The sequence below is a fragment of the Camelus ferus genome, unplaced genomic scaffold (assembly GCF_009834535.1).
Source record: "Camelus ferus isolate YT-003-E unplaced genomic scaffold, BCGSAC_Cfer_1.0 contig299, whole genome shotgun sequence".
Classification (NCBI taxonomy): Eukaryota; Metazoa; Chordata; class Mammalia; order Artiodactyla; family Camelidae; genus Camelus; species Camelus ferus.
In genome coordinates, this window is record NW_022588424.1 from 1,013,327 (window position 1) to 1,033,397 (window position 20,071).

Sequence of the window (20,071 nt, forward strand, 5' to 3'; positions counted from 1 at the left end):
AAAGTCACGTTCCCCATAATGTTAGTAATTAGAAACGTGATTTCAAAGAATTCCTAAAGTTCTCAGTTTTTGTACAAAGCAAACGTGAAATATGAGGGTCTGTCTTACCTCTCAGCAAATACTCTATCTTTCCATAGAATAGAAGACAGCAGAAAGCCTGTTGCAATTTGTTGGTTTTTCCAAATAGTGGTACATGTCACAGGACCTCAGTGTTTTATTTTGTTTTGTTTTGTTCTGGGGTTTTTTTTGGTTATACCCTCTTCCTTCGAGTGGTTGCTTTCAGCTATTACTTACGTGACTGTTGCATATTGCGTTATTTTGAGTGGTTCGTTCAACTACCTGGTCATCCTTGTGTGGTTTTTATTGCAGCCTTGCTTCAGACAAACCAACAGCATGAGGAAAGATGGAATTTCTTACCCTGTCATCTGCTTTTAGAAAGCAGATTCCCATTGCTCCACTTTTCCTGCATTATAATATCTATTTCCCAATAATTTTTATTTGTTTATTTAAATTGAAGTATAATCAGTTTACAATGTTGTGTTAGTTTCTGGTGTACAGCATAGTGATTCAGCTATACATACGTATATTCCTTTTCATATTCTGTTTCATTATAGACTACTACAAGGTATTGAATATAGCTCCCTGTGCTATGTAGTAGAACCTTGGTGTTTATCTTTTTATATGTAGTAGTGTGTATCTGCAAATCCTGAACTCCCAATTTATCACTAATTTGATTCTTAATGAAATGATAGTTTGGTTTATACTAGGATCTAGTAGAGATGTCAAGCATGTGTGGTAACATCTCGCCTCAGGAAGAGCAGGATTGGGAAGTGGGGCACTGTTGCAAATATTTTCTTAGCTGGTAGGTCTCTTCTGATTGAATACCTGTGAACTACTATGTTGTGTGTTCTTGGGAATGCCCCCTGCATCCAGTCTTGAATGCCCTGGGGCGCTTGTGGGTATTTCTTACCTGTGGTTGCTGGCAGTGTAGCTAGCTCATGTGTGTCCTCCTGTCTGGTGAGTGGATAAAGGGCAAGCGTGTAAAATTGAGATAAGAGGCAATAATTAATAGCAACTGATGAATCTTTGGGGGATAATAGGCAAACAAGGCCAAGTTCAGCTGACCATTAGAGAAAGCCAGTTTCCAGAGTCAGAGATGTGGGAGGTGTGTCCAACTGCCAAGATGCCACCCTGAAAGTGAAATGAAAGGCAGATGGGGTGGCGAGGGCAGAGCTGAGAGCTACAGTGCTGGTCTTGAAGGCTGGTGGGTTGGGGAGGGTTAATGCAGAGCTAGTTTGTAACCATTGTGTGTGTTGACAACGTAATTAGGCACAAAGTTTTACACCTTTAGTGGATGACGGTACTGATGTCATGGTTATTAAAGCCTAAATAGTCGTGTCCTTGATTTGGGAGCACATCGGATTTCTTTGTGTTCACAGCTGCATAAGCTAGGATACCATGTGCCGAGGGACTGCGACAGTGGGGAGGGAGCAGAGATGTGAGACTCACATACCACGGTGCTTTTCTTCTCTTGGTCAGATGGTCACTGGTCTCTGTGGATTAGAGGGGTCACCGCTTTCGAGAATAGTTCAAAGTATTCCTTTGGATTCTCTTACAAATTTTGAGGTGAGCCATATTATAGGAGGAAGGGCAAATTAATTTGTATCAGAGGGAAAAATGTGCCTTGCTCGTTGTCTGGGATGTGGGCTACACAGTCTGAGTCCCCACATTAATCCATTAATTGGTGTGAGAGGACTTCCTGCTCTTATCGCCTGGTAAGTAGTGCTGCCCTAGGCGGTGCTTCTCAGACCCGCTGTGATGACAGACAAGTTTTTTTCCCAGAATGACAAAGATTCATACTCTTACAGCAGACAAACACAGTTGAATGGGGGGGGGGTGGCCAAATTCAAGTCTCAATTTTTTTATTACCATAGTCAGCAGTTGTGAATTGACTCTGCGTTGCTGTGTACGAGTTTCTGGACCCTTTGGCTAGATGAGTGAGCAGCACCTCGCTGCGGGCAGGCAGCACCGAGTGTCTGCCGACTGCGTGGAGCAGCGCCCGTCCGAGGCTTGTAAGAGACATGGTGACAAACCACTGTGTCCAGGGCAGGGTGAGCAAGGTGGGAGAGGTTTTGCAAGTGTCATTCTCTGAGGTGTACCGATCAAAGTAATTTGGGAAGGGCAGCTGGAGGCTCTTCCTGGGTGTCTGATGGAGGACTGTGCATCAGGAGTTGTGTTCGGTGCTGGACGTGCTCCAGGAAGGAGAATATTCAACTTCTTGGCTTTGGGGGGCCTGTGGTATGGGGGGAACATTAAAGGAACAATAAATACTTGAGTTAAATTTGTGACAAGAGCTAAGTGCTGTGATAGGCAGACGTGTAAAAGGTAAGCGAAGTTAGGAAGAGAGGGGTTTCCTTGGGGTAGGGTGGATGCAAGGAAAGCTGAAGCTCATGCAGGAGGGAATAAGCCCACCAGGCAGAGGGGGCAGGGAAGGCCGGCTGTTGCAGGTAGAAGGGACAGAGGGCTCTCAGCACAAAGGGAGCTTGAGGACTCGTGGGCAGAGGGAGGAGTGCCTATGAAGAGCGGTACAGCTGGGAGAGTTGGTTGGGGCTGGAGGGACCTTAAAAGTGCCTCAAGTGTGAAAGCACCTCTGTGGTTCAGGTTTCCTCCCATGGCCTCACCAAGTGCCTGTGTGCCTCTGACCCAGTGCCTGGGCTCGCGGCTGCCCGGAGCAACTGGTTTCCCCTGGCGGCGTGAAAGGTCTTCCAGCCCTTGAGTTGAGAGCTGTCTCCCTGGAAATTTTACCCATCAGTCCTGTTCTTTCCCACCCTCTGAGACCACACAGTGCATCGCTAATCCATCCTCCTCCAAGATGGTTTGGAGACCATCTTGCCATGAGGTGTCTCTTCTGACTGAGTATGTCCATTGCTTCAGCCCTGTCTTGTGGGATGTGGTTTCAGGTTCCCACGCCATCTGCCCACTGCAGTCTAGTCAGTCACCTCCCTCCTGTCCTCTCTTCAAGATCTGTTGCTTAGGCATTGAGGACCCTATGCGGAGCTCACAGCCTAGTGATGGAGCGGCAACATTAATCAAGTAATCGCAAAAATAAATGTATAATTAAGGTTGAGGTAAGAGCTGTGACCGAGGAGTACTGTTTTGTGGAACCAGGTGAAGCACTCATCCCATCTAGAGGGTCAAAGGAGGATTCTCAGTATTTTCTGCAGTAACTCTGCCGGGTCTGGGCATAGCCTCTAGGTAGTGGAATCAGCATATGCAAAGGCCCTGTGGCCTTCCATTGTTTTTGGTTTTTTAAATCAAAGTGCCTAGCGCAAGATGACATTGCCACTATTCTGTACTTGTTTTGGTGTTAAGTTGATATAAGATCGCAGTAGGGTTTCCCAACCAACCTAGAAGTTTTTTTCTTTCCCACTTCTAACTTCTCTTTGTTATAAGCTTTGGCCCTATTCTGGGTCCACATCTGGACCCAAACTTGCCTTTGCTTCTTCTTTGTTTTTAACTCCCATTTTTACCAAGTCTTCTTATTTGTTAAAATCCTCACTGAGATCCTAGGTGAGTTTTTCCCTTTATGAAATATTTATCTGATCTGGTCTGTTTCTTGCTCAGAGGTCCTCAGAAGGGTCAGATAAACTCCTGCTGTGGCCCCTCTGGTAATATCACCCCAGTCTGCTATTCTCGCCTCATGTCCTGTGTTCCTAGCATCTTGTGCTCTGGCCAAATGGGATATAATCCCCTCTTCCATGAAGAGTCCTCCTCCTCCTCTTACCTGGAGCAACTTCGCTTCTCACCAGTCTTCAGTTCTTCCTACAGAAGTATTTTCTGTCCTTCAAAGACTACGTCAGCTACTGCCTCCTTCATGAAGCCTTTACTGATGCCGTCCCATAGATGCCCTCTCTCCACCAGCCCCTTATAACATCTTGTGACACTTTCCACACATGACTTACCGTCATGTATATTTCTGTCTGCTGCTTCCCCACTAGAATTGAAGCTTCTCAAGTCCCCTTGCCCCCCTGAGCTCAAATACCCATTAAGCAAATGAATATTTGCTGCGTGGACTAGATGGGGATGAGTTCAGGGTTGTGTAAGACCCTGTGATTCATCCTTCTACAGAAGACAGTCACAGTTTGCATTTTAGAGTTATGCAGTGCTAATTTATAAGCTGTAACCCTGACTGTGTTTCCAAACTCTCAAGGCAAGATTGAATTGGTATTTTTTGGTCAGCTTAACTTGAACTTATTTTTAGTTTTAAGAAATTTATTCCTAGAACTCTGGAGAACACTGATTAAAAGAAAAAATCCCAAAGCTTAGACAGATTGACATCTTTGTTGTGTTTCATGCCTCCCTCCCTGTAAGACGTTTTTCTGGCCCCGTGGCACTGCTTTCTTCCCCATAAATACCTGGGGGCTGAGTTCTACCTGCCTCCTATAGTAGCACCTGCAGGTCAGGCATAGCTCACACTAATAATAGCCTGGCTTAAGATTCCAGCTTAGTTCCAGGTTCTTTCACCCTGTGTTTTAATGCTAGACATGTAATTGAGAAATCTTCCACCTACTTGTTTAGTGTTTAAATACATCTCTAAACTACCTTTTTGGAGTTGGAGCCTAAAGGGAAGAGAAAATCTAAGCTACATTTGGGGTAAAATTGCCTCTTAGGAAGATATGTTTTGCAGCAGTGAACAGAGGCTATCCAAGCTTCTAGCCAAAAAGACATCTCGGTGGCCGGGCCCCCCTCTCTCTCCCCTCCATTCCTGACCTGATCTTGCTTCTGATTCCTCTGTTGAGCATGTCTGGATTCCACAGTTGGTTTCTTTAGTGGATTTGGAAATGAATTCAGATTTCTTTTTACTTGTTATGATATTTGGGTGTTTTCTGGTCAATTAAATGCTAAAAGTAACATCACTGTTTTGTGCCATATTATCACCATGTGGGTTTTAGTTTAACTTCTATTTTTCTACCTTTTGAAAATGTGTAAATATCTTGGGATTATATTGGTGTTTGAGGCCCGCTCTTTTGATGTGAATTATGTTTAGCTGCTGGACAGCTAACATGTCTCTCTCTCCCTCTTCACCTCTCCAGAAATGGCTTTCTGCTTATCAGGAGTAAGTGTAGTTTGTCTGTTAACTTACTGGAATAATGCTATTTGCCTGTAGTGGTGGGTTCCTTTGCTAGGATTTTTGCATTGAGCTTTGAAGTGGCTGTATTTTAAATTTATCTTTGTTTAATTTTTTGTTTATTTGTTTTGTTTTTTGTTTGTTTCTTTTGGTGGGGGGGTAGGTTTATTTATTTATTTTTAGAGGAAGTATACTGGGAATTGAACCCAGGACCTTCTGTGTGCTAAGCATGCACTCTACCACTTGAGATACACTCCCCCCACCCCAACCCTGGTCTTACTTTTTGTCCAGGCATCTCTTGGTTTATATCTTTGCCTGCATAGCAGCCCTGTTGCCACCCCAGCACATTTACAAATTTGGAAACAGTTAACTGATGGAGGAAGTATGGCCTGGAGCTCAGAAACATAAATGCTGACTTTGGGCAGAGAACCTCCAAGTTCATCAACTAGGCCACTCTTCTTCTTTACTTTGTCTGGTAATTTTCTCTCTCATATCCATTTTAAGAAGTTCTGCGTTTGCCTTTTTAAAAAATGAGGATGGCCATGTACTCAACTGAATAAGGAAACAAAAAGTCTCCCATCCTAATGCTTTGACGTCCTCAGCTTGTAATTTAATTGTCACTAAAGCTGCCCATTGATGTAGAAATGCTGCCTTCAAATCGGGTAAGGATTGCACATTGATCTGCGCATTTGCTATTGGAGAGGGTGCCTGGATGCCAAACGGGAAAATTCCTGTGGAAGAAAGAAAGGATTTTACAGATATTATGGGTTAGCTATGCAGACTCTAAAAAATGTTAAAGGTAGAGCTTGTTACATTGGCAGAGATTTTTACCATGAGTAGATGAATTATACACCTGAGGACCTTTTTTCCCTGCTGAAATCTCAGAATAATATGGCTCTGATTTTCTTATGACCCCACACCACAACACCCCCAGCCACCACCTTCACTCACCGGTTCTTGAAGCTGAGAGTATCCTGCAAAATCATCATTTCACACTGTTCTCATCTTAGAGTGATCTCGATGCCCCAGCCTCAGCCCTCAGGGCCTCCCGTGCCCAGGGCTGCATGATGAAGCACACCGATGATGCTGATGTGACCAGTATGTCTGTGTGTAGGGTGAGTGTCTCCATCCCGATGGCCCCGTGAGCCCTCTGAGGTGAGAGTGTCAAGGGAGTCTGGACGTGGAAGCTGAGGTAAAGCTTAGAGCCCCGCAGTCTGAGGTTGGCCTGACCATCTCTCAACCACATTTGGTACAGGGACTGGAAGTTCCCTGGGGAAGTTGGCTGGCATAGCCCAGGTGGTTAGAGGACTCCCCACCTTCTTGTGACACTTTCCTTGCCAGAGCAACCTTTCATGCCTCCGTTTATAAATGATTTGGTAGCAATAAACGACTTGGGGCATTTGGATTCATTTACTGAGTGCCAGCTGTGTGCTCACTGGCAAAGTCACCCCACCTGACCCTGGAGGACTCTGGACTGAGACAGACGAATGTAAACGCAGGCAGCAGACATCAGCGTGATACCGATTTATAGGATGAGCCAGGGCCCCAGAAAAGACTCGGCACCTGGGGAGGTGGGGCAGGCCGCGGGAGAGGGGCTGACGTGCGCTCCAGGGCAGGCGGTGCTATTCTAGGCAGGAGGGAACAGTTTGTGCACAAAGTGGAGATGTGACAGCATGTGATATTTTAGGGGACTGGCCTGTTGGTTCACGTGGCTGGGAGTTTAGGACACAAGACAGTCACGTGCACTGAGGCTCATTGACGCTCAATTGTGAGGGGCTCAGTGAGCCGGAAAGAGCTTGAACAGAGAGTGAAGGTTTTGATGTGAACAGATAGTTTTTGATACCTGTAATTACAGCCAGAAATGGCACATGGACAGGCCACGTCCCCAGGCAGCAGGGCCCGTGGCTCTTCCTTCCCGTTTGCTGGATCCTGCCACTGCCGTTCCTGTTGACACCCAGCAAACCAGCAACTCGAGACACCTGTGTCCCTTTGGCCACAGAGCATGGCATCGTTTTATGAACAGGGGGCAGTCTGCTCGGGGAATACAACCTGCTTCCCCGGAAATTGGTCCCGTTTCCCAGGTGGCAGCCCCTGGGGGACTCTTGCCTTTGAGGGCCTTCACCTCTGCCATGTGCCTGATAAATGGATAGGCCCCTGCTCCAAATGAGTTTGATTGATTTCATTCAGTTTTTAAGTCTGTGACGTTCAGTGGGCTTTATTCTGTTCAGTTCTGCAGAATTAGATCCTGACCTGCAGGCGATGGATTCACACAGCCTGGTGAGGGGGCTCAGTTCTCTGAGCCTCTGGGATGCAAGCGGGTGGCCCTTAACCTATCCAGGGCCCCAGGGGCTCCTTTCTGCCCCACAGTTTGCCACAGTCCCCTCCATACGTGCCGTCTCTCCCCAGTGCTGTCTCCCCAACTTGCCTTGTAGGATTCATGAATTTCCAGATTTCCCTCGCTTCGTCATCACCCCGGGCTTTCCTGGCTCCCTCCACACGCCTTCCTCCCTTCCTGGCCCTCACACTTGTCCACTGGTTGAGATGAGAGTCCTGGATTCAGATAACCTCACTTTCCTCTTTTCAAGTCACGGGTGCCTAACATCGATGCTGTCCTTTCCCGATGGCCCCGCAGCTGCCGAGCACAGTGTTAAGTGTTGCAGCTGTTACCTTTTAATTCTTACAACAACCCCTGCAACCCTTATATTTTATTCTCATTTCTATCTTGTCCATCAGGAATCGGACACGTTACGGGCCACAGGTAGTTAGCCTCATTACCAAGACCGTGGTCAGTGAGGCCACGAGCCACGGCCCTGCATCTCAGGTTCCTTTAACCACAGAGTCTGGACTCTTAACCTGGCTTTGGACCTGGCTACAGGAGCCTTCCTCTCTCCTTTTTCTTGAATAAACATAAATCTAAGCTTTTAAAATTGGGATATACGTATAGAAAGGTGCACGAATCATATGTGTGTAGCCCAGGGACTTTTCACCAAGAACGTCCAAGAAACCCTTCCCGTGCCCCTGAGCCGCCGAGTAGAACCACCACCCCAACTTCTAATACCAGAGATAAATCCTGCCTGTGTCTGAACTCCTGTATATGCAGTCGTTCCACGTGCCTTCTTTTGTGGCTGGTCTCTTTCTGAATTCAGGCTTGAGAGATGTTTATAAATGCAAACTGTTTATCAAGTCTTCTTCCTGGCTGATCTTACTTTTCCCCAGTTAGTCAGTAAAGAGGGCAAGTTTCCTTCTGGGATCTCTAAATCATCGTCATGATGCGCCACAAATGTGGCCTTTTCTCAAAGACATTCCTATTGTTCCTGAAGGTGAACTAATTCCAGGCTGTCTCGTTTGCTCCCCTGGTTTTCCCTTCCTGTTGGTCCCTTCGTGAGCCCCACCCGCCCTTTGCCTCGCCCGGGTTTGTTCATTTGATTAGACTCTCCAGCACAGCAGGCCACGCCAGCTTCCTCCGAGGCCCCCTGTGACTGATGTATTAGCATCCATATGGGTTTCCCCTGGGATGAACCAATGTTCACAGCTTCTGGCAGCAGTTCGCTGCACTGTGAATCAATTTTAAATTGCCTAAGTATGATGATAACAGACCTCCTGTGCAGTTTAAAGAAGAGGACACCTGGGAGAGAGGTGGGTATCTTCCAAAGACGAGCATACAGCTCCCCGTCTGTACTTTGTGCATCTCTTTTAATCTGGAGTATTTATCTCTATGATAAGCAGGGTTCCAATGGAAGCAAGATAAAATTTCCTTCCCCTAAAAATCTGGAATTGCTAAAAGGGCACCTGACGGAAGCTTCGCCTACCTGGAGGTGCCCACCTTGATTACTGGCAAACAGAATAACTAACCTTGCTTTAAGGGGCAAGTTCTCTCCCCACATTAACCACCGTTCATTTGTTATTTTCACACCCAGGTCATGGTGCCTGGCATCTGGGTCGCAAAACCTGGAATGTGAATAGAATTAAAGCCCAGTTCTTGTGATCTCATCTTCAAGAGCAATGCTATTTGATTAGCAATAATGCTAATAATACTAATACTAATAATGCTACTTGATTCCCACATCAGATACCCTATAATAAAAGGTGTAGGTTCAACTAACTGGAATGTGCATGTATTGAAATATTATGTGGGCTTGATACATTACCAAAGATACCAAAGACATTGTGGGATAGAAAATAGGAGATTTAATAACAAAAAAGAAACAGATTCACAGATACAGAGAACAAACTAGTGGTTTCAAGTGAGGAGACGGAAGGGGGAGGGGCAGTACAGAGGCAGTGGGTTAAGAGGTACAAACTTATGTGTAAAACAAGCTACAAGGGTATATAGTACAACACGGGGAATATAACCAATATTTTATATTAACTATAAATGGAGTATAACCTTTAAAAATTGTGAATCACTGTACTGTACACCTGTAACTTATATGATACTGTACATCGACTATTCTTCAATTAAAAAATAGATTAGTGGTTTGGTAGCATAAGGACTTTAAGCTGTAGTTGTCTTATATGCATATTTATTTCCTAGGACATGCTGTGTAGTTCCCATTATGTGTATTCAATCATTCAAATTAAGAGTAACATTAAGGATTTGGGCCAGATAGCCATTTCATATTAGTTACTGGGACCAGTTTGCCAGGAGATAACATATCTAAGATTCCTTTGTTGGGGAAGGGGAAATTCTTTGAAAAGTCTTTTTGTATATTTGATACTTTGCTTTTATAGAAGGAAATAGCATTTATTTTCAAGCTAAGAAAGTATGTGGGTTTTATGTGCAGTCAGGTAGAAACCTGATATCTTGCTTCAGTTTTCAGTTTTGTGCTTACTAAGTTATATTTTTAAATTTGAGACAGCATTAAAACAAAAATTTAAGTTCTGTATTCATGTCCATGGTCTTTAGAATCTGGACAGGGACTGCAAGGCGCCAATGATAAGTTCCAGAAGGGGCTCAGACTCATCCCGGAGGGTCGTGGAAAGGAGGAAACTCTGCATACTTTGTTGTTTTTATGTTTGCAGACCTGTAGAAAAGGTTTAATGTTGAACTTCTCCATCACCAAGTGGTGGTTTGGATAAGAAGGAAGTGAAAGTAGTGGTCTTCGAAGTGCCCAGTTCAGATGTGAGTGGGAAATACTAGCACTTATGTTTCTTCCATCCTGTTCAGGGCCTTTTCTTTGTGCATGTTTTATGGTATTTGTAATATATTAGTATGTGGAGTTTAAATAGCTAGATTGTTAGAGAAAAAATATACTTTTAAGATTTTAGTTGTGGAAATGGAAGTTTGTACTAGGATTAGGTTTGTTTGTATTCAACAGAGAATAAAACAGTAAGTAACATAAAAGTTTATTTCTCTCTCTCACAAAAGAAACTGGCTTTCAGAAACCAGGGTAGGCATCACAGCCCCATAGCATCACCAGGGCCTCTGCATTCTATCTTTCTGTTCTACCCTACTCAGCAATTGATTTCCATCTTCAGAGTCACCTTGTGGCCCCAAAAGGCTGCTGGAGCTCCAGTCATCTAGCTCATCGTTCAGGTAGCAGGAAGGAGGAAGAGACGAGGGCAGGCATACCTCTCTCCCTCTTTTTAAATTATTTTTCTCTTTTTTTTTTAATTAATAAACTTATTTTTTAGAGCAATTTTAGGCTCACAGCAGAATTGAGTGGAAAGTACGTATAGTTTCCGTATCCCTCAGGGTCCTCATTCTTTTAAGTTATGAACTAAGTGCCAGCAGCTTCTGCTTACATCTCATTGGTCAGAACATGGGCACACCTGGCTAAAGTGAAGCTGGGAAGAGTAGTCTTTCCACTGGGAGCTTTGCTGCCTTTGCTAAAACTGGAGTTTCTGGCCAGAGTAGATAGATTGTTAGGAAACTTGAAGTCTCTATTACAAAGCCATTTAACATACGAGAATCTCTTTTATTATTTTCTCTTAATCATGCAAAAGAGAGTTTAAGTCCAAGCGTCAAAATGGTATATTTAGAAAATTGTTGTTTATTGGTGTTGAAATATATCATGTGTAATTATTATGAGTTCTTAAGGGCTTCATTTTAAACATTGAAAATAATCATTTAAATTATAGTAAGAAATCATACAATTATACAAGGTACATGGAAGGAAGTATTTTGTATTAATTTAGAAGCACTTTTAGTGTTTTATAATGGGATTTGAAGGAATGCTTTATGGAATGAATAAGCACAATTTTAAAATCTTTTTAAAATTTAAAATAAAGTCCAGTATATGTCTTTTTTTAAACTCTGGACTTTGGCTATTGTTTAGTTTGTTTGTTCCATCAGTAAATAATTTATATTGATCTCAAAAGGAAATCGTAGCAAGAATCTTTCCTTTGTCTTTCTCATTGAAGCATGCCGAAGTAATGACTAATTGCTTTGCAGTAAATGCTTTTTCTGTCTCCTCTCCTGTCCTCTCTTCTCTCTAATCGTCCCCTCTCCAAAAGTGCATACTCCTTCCACGTCACTGCAGATGGTCAGATGCAGCCTGTCCCTTTCCCCCCCGACGCCCTCATCGGCCCCGGCATCCCCCGACACGCTCGCCAGATCAACACCCTGAACCACGGGGAGGTGGTGTGCGCCGTGACCATCAGCAACCCCACGAGACACGTGTACACGGGAGGGAAGGGCTGCGTCAAGGTCTGGGACATCAGCCACCCCGGCAACAAGAGCCCTGTCTCTCAGCTCGACTGTCTGGTGAGTGAGAAGGAACCAGGGCATGAGGGTAATTTCCCCCTGGAGACTCAATAAGGAAATCGCTGTCGGGGCCTGGGTTTTATTCCCATTATGAGGAAATGGAAGCCCATTCTGTTTCCTGTGTTAGCTATTTAGCTCTCCCCACCCTCTTCCCTCAGTGTGAAGGTTTCATTTGTTGCTTTTTCAGTGGTTAAACCCCAGAGCTGATGGATTTCTTTTAAAAAATATTTTAACAGTAGTTTACAGAAGCTGTCCTTGTTTGTGTATTCAGAAGGGGGTTCCCGTTTAATGGATAGAGCGCAGCTCAGCCTGGACTCTGAGCCCTGCAATCCACTCAACATTTAATTTCCCTACAGCCTTTGGATAAATATTGAAGAGTCAACATTTGATAAAACCACTGTGAACAGGGTCTGTGTTTTCAGGGAGCCCTGGCTGAGTTTTATGACCTTAACTTCAGGAAAGAGTTAATAGATCACACTGCAAGAAATCAGGGTAGCCTTCAACAGAACGGGAGAGGTTGGGGATGCCTTCCCCAGGCACCTACTTCGCCTTCCCCTGCAGTGTAAGAATACCATGCTGCATTTTTCAGGATCACAGAACACTTCAGGACATGTTCTCTCCATCTCTGCACTGTGACCACAGGATTGACAGAGCACATACCATTGGCCTTAAGGGGACCGCGGCAGCTCTGCCCCTGTAGGGTGTCTGCCTGCACTTTGCTCAGGCAGATGTTGGCTTGACCCACCGCCTGCCTGGCAAATGGCAAGGATTCCCGAGAGGGTGTTTCCAAAAAGAAGAGTGACTTTTTTTGAGACGGAAGGGCTCTTTGGGATAGTTCTTGGTTTACTTTTTTTTTTATCAAATAACTTAAAAATATCTCCATTAGTGAAACTTAAACACAGGGAAACATACGTAAACGCAGCCCACCACTCTTTAATAGTAGAATTTTGTAACACTCATCACCTTTTCTGAGATCACATTGCTTAACGTTTCTCTAATCTTTGAACGAGAGGTAGTGGTTAAAGCATACTAAAAACTTGGGCTGTATGTTTGGGTCATCTCTTTTGCAGGTAGTGTCATTTTAGGTCCTACCTCCCTTTTTAACATGTTGATTTTGATGGAGAGATGCCTTCTTTCATTCATTTCTTTGGCTTTCCATTTGAGAGGCTGAAATATCACAGCAGCCATGTTACAACTTGAGAAAGCAGCTGTATGAGATTCTTAGACAAGGATCCATCTGGCTAATGAAGACACAGTACAAGCCTTAGGCAGGGAGTTACGAGTAATGCAAACCAAAACATAGGCAGTGGGTCTGCAGTTTCCTGATAGTAAATACGGAGGGTAGTGAGGTCAGAGGTTTATAAACTAGCTTGGAAAAGTGGTTTCTTTGTAGAGAAGCGTGTATACACCTACCGTGCGTCAACTGCTCATTTCAGTTCTGTCTACTCAGCAAGGAGTTGGACATCAGGGGCAGTTATACCTAAGCCTTCACACATGCCTGTGCAGTCCTGTGAGTTTGCTTTGTTTACTGCTTCAAAGGAGCCAGTGGCCATGAGATTCTGATCTTCACTACAGGACTCCTGCTTTGGTCGTGTCCACGATATGCTACTTTCTAAGTCAACAACCAAGACGCCAGTTAGAGCACAGCATTGTTACCACTTGGTCATGCATTATAACAACTGAATTATGTTTTTTAATTCACAGAACAGGGATAACTACATCCGTTCCTGCAAATTGCTCCCCGATGGCTGCACTCTCATAGTGGGAGGGGAAGCCAGCACTCTGTCCATCTGGGACCTGGCGGCTCCCACCCCGCGCATCAAGGCAGAGCTCACGTCCTCGGCCCCTGCCTGCTATGCCCTGGCCATCAGCCCCGACTCCAAGGTCTGCTTCTCGTGCTGCAGCGACGGCAACATCGCCGTGTGGGACCTGCACAACCAGACGCTGGTGAGGTGAGCAGAGGTGGTTTCCTAAGCGGGGGCTCCCCACTTGAGAACCTGGGTCGGAAGGCCCCCTGTTACTCCTGCTTCCTGGGCGGCCCCCAGGCTCATTCAGAAACTGCTGAACGCCAGGCTTGGAGCTTGGTGTCGGGAATACAAAAGACAGGACTGGGTCCAGGCCCTCAGGGGGCTTACATCTTCCTGCCCTGCTTGGATACCACCCAGACTTTATATTTACCATGTACAGATGCCAAAAATGTTTAAAAAACATTCCTGGCTTCTGCCAAGGGGCAGCATACCATGGATTAGAAGGAGGTACAAAAGGTCCTCAATACTAGGTGTTTGTGGCTTTGCCTAGAACCTCGTTTATGCAGACATGAGCCAGCTGATAAAGGATAACAGAAAATAAAACAAAGGATGACGTCAGGAGAGGAGATTTCATGAATTGCACCCACAAAATGGTTTTAAAGTTTCTGCGTTTCTCAGTAACTAAATAAGCCCCATCCAGGGGTCATCTCACCAGGAATGAGCCCAGCTGCCTGGAATCTGCCACCTTAGTTTTCCTCCTTGTCTCTGACCAGCTCACTCCCTCTGGCCAAGTCGGTGCTCCCATCAGAGATAATAGAGAAGAGTCTTTAGAAAAGTGGGCACTGATTAAACATCCAAGGCAAATCGGGTTTCACCCTTTCATGTCACAGTTCATCTTCACTCAGAATCACTGTTCACAGTGCAGTTTCAGACTCAGGGTTACTTAGCGGGTCTCCTCTGATGCTTTTCATCCCAGAGCTGGAGGGAAGGGACCGACTGTGGAACTCATTAAGCAGCTCACTCCTTCTTCAGCCTCGTCTGTAGAAATCCAGGCAGTGTCCCAGAGCCAGGCTCCGTCCCTGTGGGTGAGTGACAGCGTAGCATTTTTCTCGTCACTCACCAAGCAGCTCAGTGAGCAAACTGGACAAATGGAGCGGGAGCCAACATCCTTCAAATGTTTCACCAAGCAAGCATTGGCTGTTTTTTCTTTCCTTTTTACTTTTTCTAGGGGGTGGGGAGGAGCACTTTCAAAATATTAATTCTAAATGCTTTTCAAATATTCATCTCTTTAACCCCTGTTGCTCTGCACCGTTGTTATCCCAGTGTTCTCGTGGTGGAGCTGTGATGGGGCCCAGGCACCCTGCTGTCCCGCGTGTGCTCTGAAGCCCTGCTCTGTGCCGCCCCCGGGGATATGACGGGATCATGCTTCACACGTCTCTCTCCCAGTGTGGACTGGCCTGGCTCCTGGTCGTGCTGAGCTAGGTCAGAGGGACGGAGAAGCACCCACCAAGCGCGTACGTCAGCAGAGAAAGGCACTGGTAATCAAGGAGTCACAGTATTTCATGCGTCCAACAGGTAGAAAGAAGTCAGAAGATGAAATGAAGAGGAGGTCCCTGGGTTTCAAGAGCTGTCTGAAGATAGACAAGCAGCACTTTGGGAAGGTGGGGCAGGACTGCTCTAGGCCTGGATGGGGAAGCCTTAGAAGCAGGTTGGGACGTTTCAGGGCCACGTGCACGGCAGCAGTGTTGGGGAGACTTGGGGTGCACAGGGGAGAGGACCAGGGTAGAAATTCTGAGTAGTTTCCAGATGAAAGATGTACAAAGTCATTTTGTCTCAGAATTCAGGGCAACCGTGGTACGCTTTTCTCTTCCACGCCCTTTACATTCCGAGCTCAGCTTTACAGTTTGGAGCTCTGTGGGAATCAGGAAATGAGAAGAAGGAGAGGCACTGGAAACTTTTCTCTGGGTGTTGAAATTCCCAAGCTGTTCTCATGTGGCTTCTGCCTGGCTCGCCATCCTGATGGGGCCTCTGGTCACTCCGCTGCCAGCTTCCTCAGCGTGCAGACCCAGGCCCGCGACCTCCACGCTGCCCGCCGGCTTCCCCTCGGCAGGCCCTGCCTTGGTTGGTTCTGAGCGATGAGTTTTGACTGCAGCCCAAAGTTCACCTTGAAGGGCTCGGCTTCGAGGCAGGGCCTGCCCGGGGGTCGGTCTCAGCATCCAGCTCTGTCTCTAATCCGGCCTCTGAGTCAGGAGGCTGGCATGCCCCTGTGCTTCTGGGAGTCCAGATTTCCTAACTCGGGGCTCTTTCTAGTAGAGAAAGCGAGGTTGAGTAAATACATGAGCTCATGCTTTGTTGGCACAAGGGCATCGCTGTGTTATTCACTCATGGAAATGGGAGTGCTTCTGGGCCCCGAGCTTGTAATGTGATTCAGGCCCAGGCGGTTAAAGGCCAGGCCTCCCTCTTTCTTTAAGGAATGTGCTTGGGATTTTGTATTTGTCCTTTTCTAACTCTCTCTCTCTTTTAACACTTCAACACTTTTGCAGACCTGGGAGGAGTTTCACCTAGACGGATTTGTAAGAAGAGGTATAGGCGCGTGTTTAGCTTCTCCTGTGTGGCGACCTAAAACGGCATTCTGTTTCTTTAGTGCTTGGATCGTGAAAAAAGAAAAAGCAAATCTGCAGGTGCTGTTTCCCCTCCTCCTCGGGGGAAGGTTGGTTTGATCTTGCACATCAGCAGACACCGAGGAGACGACACACACGCGGCAATTCCAAAACTAACAACATAACAGTGTTTACCTTGAGCTCTGGCAGGAAATCATTATTCAATCTGGTTTGTTTTATCAGGCAATTCCAGGGCCACACAGACGGGGCCAGCTGTATTGACATTTCTAACGATGGCACCAAGCTCTGGACGGGCGGCTTGGACAACACTGTCCGGTCCTGGGACCTGCGCGAAGGGCGGCAGCTGCAGCAGCACGACTTCACCTCGCAGGTGACCAGCTGGTCCCTCCCCGGAATCCAGGCGGTGCTCTGTGTGTGGCCGCCTTCCCCTCCCTACCCCCCAGGAGAGTGGTAACCAGACAAACAGAGCAGGCTTTAATTTGAGATGCACACAGACACACAGAGAGACCAAAAACATCACCCTGAAACACTTAGAGTGGTTTTTAAAATGCTGTAGATTAAGACGCACTGGTGGTTTCATTTGTGTATGAGTTCGTTTCAGGAATTCATGCCGTGAAGAACATTCAGGGTCTGATCTGCTGTCCATATTCTCACCATCTACGAGGGGGTGAGAGATGATTGCGTGATTCACATATAAAGAGACCTGGAAAAAATATGCAGGGTATCGCAAGGAGAGGAGAAAAATCACAAGAGCTCTGAAACTTAATTCATTTCGCTTACGTCCGGGAGCTTGGAAAAATGCAGCTGTATCTCAGTGGATGCCCGTTTTATTACTCATCCTTAGAAATTGGACTCATGGCTGACTAGATTTATGGAGTCTTGAAACGATATAAAAATGGCAACTTTGTGGATTGTGGAGATTATTTAGATGTTGGGTATCCGAATCTATGCCTGTTTGGGGGAAAAACAGTGCATGTCATTTTAAGTGCTTTCTGATGGAATTTTTCTTTTTATCATGATTTATTTACTTACTTTTTTTTTTGCAATAAAAATAATTCCACTCAGAAAAATAGGACAGGAATGGAAAACAACTATGCATGCAACTAACTTTCATGTCCCTGTCAAAATTTTGTTGAGTCTCTTATATAGTCTTCCCTGTTCCAGCCCTGTTCCCACTATGGGTAGGATCCTATTTTTGGTCTGCCTTTTTTTTTTTTTAACTCCATATGGAAAATTTCAAATATATATAAGACTACAGAGAATGTTCAAGCATGTATGAAAGTACAGAGAATTATACAGTAAACCCCATCTGCCCATCACCAGCTTCCACATTTCCAACACACGACTAGTCTTGTCTCATCTGCATCCCTGCCCCAGACACTGGATTGTTTTAAAGTAAATCCCAGACGTCATATCATTTCATCTGTAAGTATTTCAGTTAGTATCTAAAACACAAGGAACCCCTTTCAGACAACACACACGAATACCATTATTATTAGGAATAACTTCTTAATTTCATCGTCCATGATACAAGTGTTACAGTTTTTACTTTTTCCCAGTTGTTCCGGAATGGTCTTTAATACTTGACTTATCTGGGTCGGGTCACCCTTCCCGTAGACTTGACCACGGTCTGGACTTGATTCCTGTTGTTGCTTGTTTCCCCCTCTTTTCTTGTTGTCTGTTCACTTCCTAAGTTCATTGGGCAGATGCTCAGTGAGCCTCTTCTGCTTCTGGTAGATATTCTCCCTTGGTTACTGCCCGACTGGGGAGTGGCTGGCCGTGGGCATGGAGAGCAGCAACGTGGAAGTTCTCCACGTGAACAAGCCCGACAAGTACCAGCTGCATCTCCACGAGAGCTGCGTGCTGTCCCTGAAATTCGCGTATTGTGGTGAGTTCCGCTGCAAGGAAACAGGAGGACGCTGATGGCCCAAATGGAAAATACTTTAAAAAAAATTATAGTAGAGATCATATCTGGAAAAAATGTTCTTGAAGCAGCTGGATGCAATAATTCTATTGTCTTAAAATGTCCCTGAGTGCATAGTGATGTCTGTTTCGGTCTGTTTCCCTAATTTGAGAAAAGTCAGCAGGCGATGAAATTGCCCAGTACAAGATTTGACACGTTTGTTTTTAGTGGAGAGAGTCATGGGTGTGGGTGGGGGGGCTACCACGCTGAAGAGGCTGGGGGGGGGGGTGGATTTATAGAAGAAAAGGGCAGGAGCAAAGGAAGTTGCTACGGACTGACCAGGATGAAGAGCCCATGGTCAGAGAAGAGAATATTTACCTGCACCCAGACCCTTTGCCGTGAGGATAATGAGGGAAGACGTTCATGGGGAGTCAAATATTTGTTCACGAGACTGATGGGTGGATGAGTGGGTAATCACATATTGACCACATTCTATGTGCATATATCCTGTCTACCATTTTACTTCGATTCGTCATTTAATCCTTCCTAGTCCCCATTTTATCATAAGGAAACTAAAGGAAAACAATTTCATTGATTCACTGAGGATCGACCATGTGCTGGGTGTGAAGCTACCTGTCAGGTTTCTGGTGGCTGATGGGGCTGACATGGTCCCTGCCACTGCTTTGATTAAACCCAAGATCACACGTGGTTGACAGTGGACCCCAGATTCCAAACCTGTTCTCTGCTCATGTCACGGCCCAACCCCTTGGATATGACAGTTATGAGTAAAAATGCCCTAAGTCCAAGTAGCTCATAGTACAGCAGGAATTCTACTCCTGGTGAACCACATGTTCCTTTGCTGATTCTAGGTAAATGGTTTGTGAGTACTGGAAAAGATAACCTCCTCAATGCTTGGCGGACCCCCTATGGAGCTAGTATATTCCAGGTAAGTCAGTGTTCCTTATCTAGAATGACAGTTGGACCATAGCGTTCCTGGTGATGCCAGAAGCAGGGGTGCCTTGGAGAGACCAGGGCACCAGGGCATCTCTGTTCCACATTAAACACACATCCATTGTTTTCTCTTCCAGTCCAAAGAGTCCTCGTCTGTGCTCAGCTGTGACATCTCTGTGGATGATAAATACATAGTCACTGGCTCAGGGGACAAGAAAGCCACCGTCTATGAAGTCATCTACTGAAAACATTACGTGGTTTAACGTTTATAGTTGAATTGGGCCAAAATGTTTTGAATTTGTAGAAATAGAAAAGTTGTAACTTTAAAAAACACAAAAACCTGTTTCCAAACTTTGACACAAAACTACTTTGCGTCTACAAAGAAGAGGCGACAAACACATCAACAGAAAAAGTCACCTATCTACCTAGACCAGGTGGAGCACCGAGGCGGGTGGACAGAGGGGCGAGGGTTGCGGGCTCAAGGAACCGAGCCTGCTGCCCAGGCAGAGTCCATCCTTTTCCTTCTGTGTCATCTGCCAGGACGACCTTTCTGTTCCTTGCGGTTCCCCTCCTGTCCACCTGTGGTAGCGCAGTGGTGTCTCCAATGAATTTGTTCCCTGGTTTTGCATCTTGTGAAATGTTTTTTTGTATTTTTGTTGAAGGTTAAACATTTGTATAAATTGTAAATATATTTGGTTTATTACAGTAAAGGCTTTAGTACCAATAAGCGGTTTTACTTCTTCTTGATTGGTTTTAATCGACGCTTTGGGATCATTGGTGTGGGTTCTATAAACAAAGTTCAGACTTCTGTGAAGGAAGTTTTAAAATGCACTTTATATTTTATAAATATATTTGGTCATGGACTCCCACTGCACTAGAACCTAATTAACACTTCTGCGTTACCAGGAACTCAAAAGACTAGGAATAACGAGTAACCGAAGGTTTATTAATGACGGTTTCATTTGGGAGGCTAAAATAACTTCGCCAAGATTCGTTCTTTTGTTTGGATACTCT

The 20,071-nt window shown here is 45.4% G+C and overlaps 1 protein-coding gene across 4 annotated transcripts in view; it reads left to right on the plus strand.

Moving 5' to 3' along the window:
• TLE1 (TLE family member 1, transcriptional corepressor) overlaps positions 1–19,784 on the plus strand; it is an 81,310-nt gene extending 61,526 nt beyond the window's left edge. For all 4 annotated transcript variants that reach the window (XM_032476224.1, XM_032476225.1, XM_032476226.1 and 1 more), the window contains exons 15-20: positions 11,585–11,834; positions 13,539–13,786; positions 16,426–16,573; positions 17,941–18,091; positions 18,976–19,052; positions 19,195–19,784. In XM_032476224.1, the coding sequence (XP_032332115.1) occupies positions 11,585–11,834; positions 13,539–13,786; positions 16,426–16,573; positions 17,941–18,091; positions 18,976–19,052; positions 19,195–19,302 (982 nt within the window). In that variant the 3' untranslated portion in view covers positions 19,303–19,784. The remainder of the gene's footprint in view (positions 1–11,584; positions 11,835–13,538; positions 13,787–16,425; positions 16,574–17,940; positions 18,092–18,975; positions 19,053–19,194) is intronic.
• Positions 19,785–20,071: the final 287 nt, after the last annotated feature.